Raw genomic sequence first — 9,882 nt, 5'->3', positions numbered from 1 at the left:
CGTCTGTCAACTGTCAGCCTGGCAGATGAGTGGCAGAGGCAGGAAAAGCTCATTCTTTCCCATCTCTGTGACGCACTCAAATCAGGAGTGTATCTGGGGGGTCACACGAAGAAGCTCAGGAATGACGGATAGTCGCATGGTGGAAGAGGGTTCAGGTGACTAACAGAGAAGCTATTCAGACGTGCTGAGGAGCAGGCCGCTGTCAAAGCTTGCATCCATCTTGTTTTGCTGCAGCATAATGTTTGTTTTAGAAAACCTCCACCTTTAAATTTGAATACTTCTATTTAGTGAGGAAAAAATCCCATGTGAAGAAATAATTGTTATAAAGGGGGCTATTTACATACTATGACTTTACGAATTTCTACGCTAGTAGCTCACCCTGCTTTTCTGATTAAATCACGCGCTATGTTAGCTTTTTATATTTTGTTTCTGTGTTAGCTCTTTGTTTTTGCTCTATTTGTTACTAAGCAAAGCACCGTTGTGTATATTTAGCAAAACAAGAAAACGTAACTGGAAGTATGAGATTATGCATGCATTACGCATGCACGCCAAGAGTAAACGAGGAGAAGCCAAAGAAACCACACACACACACACACATATATATATATATATATATATATATATATATATATATATATATATATATATATATATATATATATATATATATGACATTATAACAACGTTAGAATAAATTAATACAATCACAAGTATATGTTCATTCTTGCCTGTGAAAGGTAATGCCAGTTGATCTTGTTTTCACTGGGAATCATTTGGTACAAATCCACGCACCGCATGAAAGAGGCATCTTCTCTGAATTGCTCCAATATGCCACCTCCAACATGGCGGGAACATTGAAGGCCGATTCAGCGCCCAACGAGGCATGCACACATATCTGCCTGTGATGAAACCGAGCAGCTAAGTCAGCAACACACAGTGGAGGTGCATAAAGAAGTAGAGTAAAGTAGCCCTAACCCTGATCTGGTTGGTTTTCGACCACACCCAGCTGTCACTTTACTGTGAGGCATTGCAGGATGGTCTACTGGCTCTCACAGTAGCTGCGTCAATTGTCGCAGCTACTGTGCATTTCCGTGGTACTGCTGGAAAATGCCACAACAGTGTTTATGTCTGCTGATTGCACCCAGTGCAGAGTTCTTTTCATTCTCTAAGAGGACTAAAATAACGCTATAAGGATGAACAGTTGGCGTATATTGTTTTATTTGAAGATGAATATAGATTTTTTTCTGTCGTTTTTAATGGTCATAATATGTGACTAGGCCCCTTTAAACAAAATCACATGTGGAATGATAATTGGTATACATAATAACACTGTCAATTAAATGTAACTGAATAATTTTTTTATTTAGATTTGTAGATAATTTGATCAACTTATAGTGTTGATCAAATTATCTCGGAAATTCTAATTAGTAATCCATGTCTCTCTGCTTCCCAGTGGTAAAAATACAACATGACACCCTAAAATAATGAAAATGAGGATGGTTTAGGATCCATATTTATTTTGCCACCCCTTTAACCCTAATCTTAACCCTCTCTGAAGTTCACTGTTGGAAAACTGCAGCAAAGAATGCCATTTTGGGGCCACCAAGTTTCCATGACAACCACTAGATGCCTTGCACAGCAATTACTTGTTTGAAAATCACGTTTTCTGCCATCACAACGTTTTGCAGCTTTTTAATTCTACTGTGACTTCATATGGGACTGTGTGGTTTGATCAGAAAACAGTAAGATTAATATTTTCAGCGAAAAAAGGCTTGGAGTGAAAAAAAGATGATCTGGCAAATATACGGAAAAAACACTTCCTGCACTCTGGTAAGTGCAGCGGAGGATCTGTGATGCTGTGGGTTTGTCTTTCTTTTAAAGTCTATGGGAATGGGAATCTCACTGAATTGCATGATATTATGGATTCTTTGATACATCTCACATCAAAATCAGGCAAATTGTAACAGTAAACTGAAAATGGGACATCACTGGGTCTAACTAGCCTGGCCAGACAGACTGACTTACACCGGAAACACGGTGTATCAGTCTGGAAAGGAGCTGGTGGAGCCCGATTTCAAAGGCGGGACTAGCAGGGTCAGCGTTAACAGGTTAGAACCAATCAGATAACTACGGCTGTGACATGAAAATATCCAAGCGAAGCGCTCTGTTTTTGTAATTGGTAGTCTGTGAAACATGTCAGGCCATCGAACGAGTTTTGCTGCTCTTTTAAAAAGAAAAATAAATAAATCTGTACGCACACATGCTTTCTTAATTTCTATGGCACCAAGCAACAAAAACCTTCATATGTATCTTGCCTGTTATGGTTACAGAAAGGCGCTGCTGCATTGTGGGTAATTCTGCCGCTGAGAGTAAAATCGGAAAGTCCCGCTTCCCGTGCTGATTGGTCTGGTCTGCTTCATGCCCCATGTAAGTCATTCTGGCTGGCCAGGCTAGGGTCTAGCAGGATGATTGTCCAAAACATAAGGCCAAATCAACACATTTAGGGTCATGGTCATTTCATCTATAAAAATGTCCTTACATGAAAGAAAAACATTCAGATTATGCTGCTGCACTAAAAGACTTTTAAAGGCTTTTGAGACATCCTTACCAGGAGTGTTAACCGTTTTGTCGTCTGTATGTAATATATATATATATATATATATATATATATATATATATGTTTTCTTTAAAGAGGCTACTTGTTCTGTCGGTTACTAACATGGTATCGTAAGAAAAGAGAATACATTTGAAGTATAATATTGAGTAAATTGGTTTTTTTGTTTTGTTTTTTTTACTTGAATTATTGTGTACTTTTGTGTCTGAAGAGCAACTTGGCTCAAAGGAAACTTAATGGCTGTTAGATACTATGAAGGACCTACACCTCATTGCCTTTCTATTTCATTTGGACCAGTGTTGTCTGATGGAAGCATACAGCTACATTAAACCATATCAACAAACCCACAGTGTATTTTGTCAAAAAGAAATGCTCAATGTAGCTTGGACAGACGCTTGGAGAACTCCACCATTTACAAAGCAAATAAACAAATGAAGAGTATCATCCCCGGAACGCCCACCAAAACAAAATAGCCCTTCCACAAGGAAGAGGCTACAGGACAGTGTTTACAAAATCCTCATTAAGGAAGCTGTGAGATAACACACAGGCTACTGCATCACACAAAGTTAAAGGGAAGGCAGGCTCGCACACACACACACACACACACACACACACACCAAAGAGACCATAAGCACAGTGCAATGCGTAGCCCACCATATCATAGATAAGGGGTAGAAACCCAGAGCTGGGAAGAGAGGCGAACACAGACAGAGTCTGACAGAGGAGAGGACGCAACAGAGATGAGTCGGACAGACAAAGACGAGCCTTGGCCACCTTGTCACCGCAACCACCGTCCTGTTGCAAGGAACTTCAAAAGGTGCGCATTAGAATAAATCTGCAGAGGAGCGCTAGGAAAACACAAGCCTAAAGAGGGGTTCAGGTTGGTCAATGCGAAGGTCACTACCTCTTCAGCTGCTGCCAGGGAGCCACAACTGTCGCAGGCCCTAGGTGAACTATTCGCTCCTTAATTAAACCTTTGGACAAATACAGTATATATATTTTTGGCCTTATTGCTTGAGCTTATCCATAGGCCATTGGCATAAACTAGATTGCTGCAGATTTTTTTTCTCCCATGGCGAGCATTTGGGTCTCTCAACTGGGAACCATTTGCACATCCAAGACTTTGCTCTTGCTGTTTTCCTTCCTGCTGCTCCGGGAGCCTCTCTTTGGAAAAAGCAGCCCCATCTCCAACTCTCATCAGAGGTATCGCCCTGCTCCAGGACTCGGGGATGGCCATGGAGGGGTGGTGGATCCGATGCTGCTGGAGCAGGGTGACAGCACAAAGATGCAAAACCTCCTGGAGAGCCTGAAGCAGCAGTTTCTGCGGACTTTTAACCTGTCCGGATCGGGTCCTTCCACCCTGCCTCCTGGTAGCGCACGGGAGGACCCGCCTGAGTACATGATGGAGCTTTATAACCGCTTTGCCAATGACCGCACTGCCATGCCCACAGCCAACATCATACGCAGCTTCAAGAATGAAGGTACAGTCTTTCTCCATTTTTTCCTGATTCATGACAGCACTATTTTTTCTCCGTTTTGTTCTGTATATAAATTTGGTTACAGAGTTTCTCTATGCACCTTACATAGGTCAGTAGACCAATGCCATTATACTAACACACATTGTAGGTTGGTACAATGGCAATAAAGATTATTTTATCTGATATATTTTTGGAACTAGTAGCGAATAGATGAAAATTCCTTTTCAAGATCTGCAAACTAAAGGGATGTTCATAGAACAACTTAGGGAGAAGGAGTTTGCTTGCATTTCTAAAACGTTTTAACAATGCTGTTGCTCCAAGCTTGTTGACTCTTCCAAACGCCCAAACAATGTTAACTTTAAAAGTGGCACATATCATTTGCAGGAAAAGGTTTGTGTGATAGTAGTGTGCTATTACACAGACAAATAGAGAGTAAATGTATTTCTTTGCTTTGGGATAATATCCACCTACATTTTGCATTTCAAATCTAGCTAAAAATCAGATGCAACACGGAGCTTTAATCTCCAACGCCTTTTTTGTTTTGCCTAGATTCAAACCCTAGTGTCGTGGGTGCTGGAGGGGCGAGACGCCACCCACTGCTCTTCAACGTGTCAATCCCCCATCACGAGCGCATCACGGCAGCTGAACTACGCCTCTACACCCTAGTCCAGACCGACAGACACCTCTATGCCGGTGTTGACCGGAAGGTCACCATCTATGAGCTGACATCGCATGACTGGCTCAACGTGACAGACGGAAAGGCGATAAGGGGAGACGAGTTTGTAGCGGTGGAGGAGCGGACCGACTTTTTGGAGCTGGCTTCACGTCAGGTGTTTGGAACAGATAACGGCTGGGAAGCCTTTGACCTCACTGCCGCTGTGCAGCGCTGGTGCAAATCTGATGGAGCAACGACACATCGTTTGGAAGTTCACATCTCCAGCATCGCTGATGACGAGATTGCTGGGAGTGCGAAAGAAGCCAGCAAAGATGAGGGTCCACCTGAAGGTGACATGAGGATTGAAAGCAGTCCAGAGGAGAAACATAAACCCCTTCTGATTGTTTTCTCTGATGATCAGAGCAGTGATCACCGCGATGACAGGCGTGAGCTGAATGAGATGATTGATCATGAGACTTCTAGCGCTGTACTGCAGAATGACTTTGGGACAGACATGGATGGGCTGTGGGGTGAGGACAGAAGTGAACCAGATGAGGAAGACCTCATCCAGATGCGTTCCAACTTGATCTATGACACGGCTTCCCGCATTCGTCGCAATGCCAAAGGAAATCACTGCAAGAAGCAATCTCTGTACGTAGAGTTTAAGGACATTGGGTGGGATAGCTGGGTCCTTGCACCTACTGGTTATGATGCCTTTGAATGTGCTGGTATTTGTTCCTACCCATTGACAAAGCACGTCACACCCACTAAACATGCCATAGTCCAGACACTGGTAAACATCAACAGTCCCCAGAAAGCAGCACGAGCCTGCTGTGTGCCCACCAAGCTGGACCCCATCTCCCTACTCTACCTGGATGACACAGGCGTGGTCACTTACAAGTACAAGTACGAGGGAATGATGGTAGCCGAGTGTGGCTGCAGATAGTCCACGCTTGCATTCAAACTCTCGGTAAAGTCTTACCATAGCACCAAAAATACTAAACACAACTGGCAAAGATTGAGCCAAGGTCTCCAAGAACTGAAAGGGAAATCTCTTTTAAGAGACTAGGAGTGCTCATTTAAAACTGATGAACATTTGTGCACTGCAAGTGGACAAACATGTATATTGTACCGTACAACAAAACAAGTACTTCATCTTGTAGAAGAAAGGCATGAATATTAGTTGCTACCTGTCACATAATGGAGTGAAAGTAGAGCTGTGCAACAGACCTACAGTCCGTTTGGTGTCCAATGATGTGAAGGTACGCTCTCACACCCACAATGCTAAAAGGATTTCTCTAAAAAGTGTTCGGACTGGTGGGAACTAGTGGGTCAGTCATCCTCCTTCCTCTCTGTTCCCCTGACATCTGTCTTCCTCTCCACTTATCTCTGGCCTCCCCATGCAATGCAAACACTAATCAGCGTTTCATGAGCCTTGGTGGTGTGAAATGGCCTGCCTCCGGCAACCTGATAAGCCATGAACTCTACGGGCCCAGCTCCTGGCTCCTGCCACTGCCTGATACGTGAGCTCTGTGCAGGGGTCCTGTTGGCAAAGTTGTTTATCTCGACACTGCTTCCTACTTCACATGGCTATTTTCCACCCCCCGGAGTTACTGCGATAGTAAGGTGTTGGAGCTTGAGAAACATGTGCCCCCACCACTCAGGCTTGGAGGACTTGAGGCCATTTGGGGCAACTTTAGATGTGGTGGGGGCATGGGGGCATGGGGGCATGGGGCATGGGGGCAGGGGTTGTCCATGCTCCTGGGCAACTTTTTCAACTAACTGACCCGGGTCCATGTCACTCTGGAACCTCTACTTCAAAGTAATCCATCACTTCCTTGGAAACATTTAGGTTAAAAACGGACTCTAAATCTGAAGGTAAATGTGGCGAAGAGGCCACACAGTCACAGTATGTACAACACCTAAAACAAAACTATTTTCTTTTTGTTATAAACCATTTGATATGTTTGCTGCTTATGTCAAATAAAATACTATTTATTGTTCTAATTTATTAATTTCTACAAAAGAGTAAATAATGACATATGTATATTTGTAAGTGAGAATAGAGATTTTATGTTTATGACAATGCAATTGCAGCACAAGTAAAATTTGTTGGGAAGAGAAATGGTAACAGTTTGTAAAACAATAAACAAAATACTAAACTCACTGCTTGTCACTGTCTCAGACGTATGAAATGTCATATTAAGATGCTTGTTAATGTTTGGAGCTAGCATTTCTCAGCGAAATGAAGTTTTGATGTTGACCATGACTAAAATATATGTTTTTCACATACACGAACATCCCCCAGAGCGTCTTGAACTGTCAGCTGTCTTTGCCGTTCTATCAGGACGACACTGTTGGAGCGGACACAGAAGGCATTGCTGACATTCAGATCATTCATACCACCGATATCAGCTCAAAGGTCAGAGTTCACTGGCAACACACAAACACAGAACCATGGGAAAATAAGTGGAAGGCATTCTAATGAAGAAATCGGGTGGTCTGTTGTCTGTGGTGAAAGCTGGCAGGCTGCAAACACTTAGGAGGAGAACATGTAACCAAAAAGTGTGCAAAGATCTGGTTGTTAATATTTCTGACTGCCTGTATAAAAATTACTGACACAGGGTGGTTTTCTTTGATTGTGTTCTTGAACTTGCAGCTGAACGAGAAAATGTTTTGCTAATTTTACTAGTGAAGTGACGACTTTGAGGGTTAGGTTTAGGATGTGCGTGTCAATTAGATTTAGGTTAGGGCTAGGGTCAGGGTTCGGGTTGAAGATGAATAGAAGTCTATGGAAGTAAATGCACAGTCCTCAGTATGTACATTAAACAGGATGTGCGTGTGCGCTTGATCTTTGCATTATATTCTAAAATAGCAGCAGCCCCTGTTATCAGTCTTTAACTACTTTTGTTCCAGGTTTGGTCTTTTTTTTAGCTTTATCTTCCCTAAACTCTGACCAACGTCCTTGTCGCTGATGATGAAAAGCAACCCCACAGCATGATGCTGCCACCACCACCATGTTTCACAATGTATGGGAACAGCGGGTTTCAGGGTAATTAGTAAAGTTAGTTTTTTCAAGGCCAAAAAGTTACTTTTGGACTCATCAGACCAAAGGAACTTCACCACTTTATACAAGCCTCAACATCATTTTTTATTTAGCAATGAGGTCTTGATGGTGCCTAGAAGCCATTAAGTTAGAGTGCAGTAGCTTTCATTTTTTCATGAGAAAATCTGTACCTGTCATCTCCAGGTCTTTGTTAAACTCGGTGGTGGGTCTTCTTGGCTCTTGGACAACTCTTTGCATTATTTTTTTTGCCCATCTGTCAGAAATCTTATGAGGGGCACATGGCCATGCCTAGTTATGGTATGATAAGGTTTCATTCACTTCTGGATTATGTCTCTAATGGCGCTCACTGGAACATTCAGAAGTTTAGCGATACAGCTCTTACAATTGCTGTAAGCGTAGTATGTTTTGCAACAGTAAGACTTTATTGTGAATGTTTCCTAAGTTTTACTTTACTTGTTATTCATACCACTTAATATAATAATTTTGTAATGACAAACCCTTTTATAGGCCATCAGTTAATAATAAATTACCTGATATTGATTTCATTTGCACTGACAGATTTCACTTGGTTGCTTGGTTTTATTTGCCTTTTTTCGAACACCATTTTCTTCATGTGTACAATACTTATTCCATGTGCCATTTCTTCTTTGAATCCATCTCTTCATTTGTTAACTAATTTGCTTAGATATGCATGCATAGATTACTTGGGATGTTGCAAACATCTGGTGCAGGTTTTTCTCAGTGGCCCCATCAAAAATATCAAAAACGATACGTACAATACTTCCATCAGCCGCTGTGAATCCCAATGAAACACATTGGGGTAGGTGGCTGTAACGTTGCTCTATGGGAAAAGTTTAAGGGGTGTGAAAACGTTTGAAAAAAACACATATCTGTGATGAAAAGCAGCTACTAAAAAGTCTAGTAATGATGACTCAGCTACATTTTTAAATGGCTGGGGTCCTCCTACAAACTGTGCACTGGCAAAGCTCCATTAAAGACAAGTGCACAGATTTGTTTGTCTTTTTTTGTCTTTATGGAAACATTTGGACACTGAGAGACCTCTATTGTCCCATAGAGCAAAGGCCGTCTTAAAATAAATGGTTAATGACTGTAGTGTCACAACCTTAGCGACTGTAACAAGACCAGAGTTCGGCTATTTCAGGCTCTCTAATTGAATATTTACAGAACTCTAGAAGACATATGAATCTGGCCTTTGTCTCCTGATACAGTATGTTGAAATGGGAAGTTTGGAGCATGTGGCTCCATGATAAGGATGGCTGAGGTCTGCTCTGGGCTTTTTCAAGCTTGTGTTTTGAAGCATCTGCACGAGTCAGCCCGTCTGAATGTTGTTACACGGCAGCTTACAACCGATGTCACCGGCGTGATATGTTCAAGAGCATGTACCACAATGGGTAAACAATCCTGAGAATCTCCCCCATCGTACATCACGATGCCTGCTAATGGACGTCGACGTGCCTCTCGCTGTGAACGTGTGTTTTTGGTGTGTGCCACCCAAAGCTGCATGACTCGCCCTAACTCTGACGTGGGGTCTGTAATAGGGCCTGATTGTTTCCTGCTTTGGGCCATGCTCTTTATCGTTTCATCTCTTGACAACTCCGCCACCCAGCAACTCATCTCTCACTCTGTTCTAGAAAGTTGTTGTTTTTGTTGTTTTTTTTCCCCAGGAAAAGCGATTTGCTCAATCCCTGCTTCATGTTCACATGCAAGTGCAGTGTTTAACAGTGTGTAGTTGTTGTTGTTGCGCAATTCATTCAAGCTTGTGAAAAGTATTGGTAATGAAATACAGATGTTCTGTTTGGTCTGGGCCAAGTTACACAACTCTGAGGGATTTCCAGTAAAACTGGCTTTTATAAACTTTCATTCTTCATTACAAGTTATGCTTTTAACTCCCCAGAGAGACTCAAAATAGAGTAAAGATTTTATTAAGAATTGCAAGGGTTGCTAAAGTTATGTAATCATGTTTATCTGTTAAGAAAAGATGCAGCTGGGCTGAGAATTGTGCTTATAAAAAAATACCACACTACTTTTCAAGTTTCTATCAAAAGGT

At 42.1% G+C, this 9,882-nt stretch overlaps 1 protein-coding gene across 1 annotated transcript; it reads left to right on the top strand.

The window, feature by feature from the left end:
• Positions 1 to 3,022: 3,022 nt before the first annotated feature.
• bmp10 (bone morphogenetic protein 10) lies at positions 3,023 to 6,463 on the top strand. The gene is made up of 2 exons (XM_012879207.3): positions 3,023 to 4,095; positions 4,642 to 6,463. The coding sequence occupies exons 1-2, from the start codon at positions 3,687 to 3,689 to the stop codon at positions 5,691 to 5,693; spliced, it is 1,461 nt and encodes a 486-aa protein (XP_012734661.1). The 5' UTR covers positions 3,023 to 3,686; the 3' UTR covers positions 5,694 to 6,463.
• Positions 6,464 to 9,882: the final 3,419 nt, after the last annotated feature.

This window comes from Fundulus heteroclitus, chromosome 12 (genome assembly GCF_011125445.2).
Source record: "Fundulus heteroclitus isolate FHET01 chromosome 12, MU-UCD_Fhet_4.1, whole genome shotgun sequence".
Classification (NCBI taxonomy): Eukaryota; Metazoa; Chordata; class Actinopteri; order Cyprinodontiformes; family Fundulidae; genus Fundulus; species Fundulus heteroclitus.
This window is presented reverse-complemented; position numbering and strand designations above follow the sequence as displayed.

Excerpts from the sequence above, each read along its gene's own strand:
- bmp10 (XM_012879207.3), top strand. The coding sequence starts at position 3,687 with ATGGCGAGCATTTGGGTCTCTCAACTGGGAACCATTTGCACATCCAAG. Across the intron at positions 4,096-4,641 it reads ACGCAGCTTCAAGAATGAAG|ATTCAAACCCTAGTGTCGTG; the intron begins GTACAGTCTTTC and ends TGTTTTGCCTAG.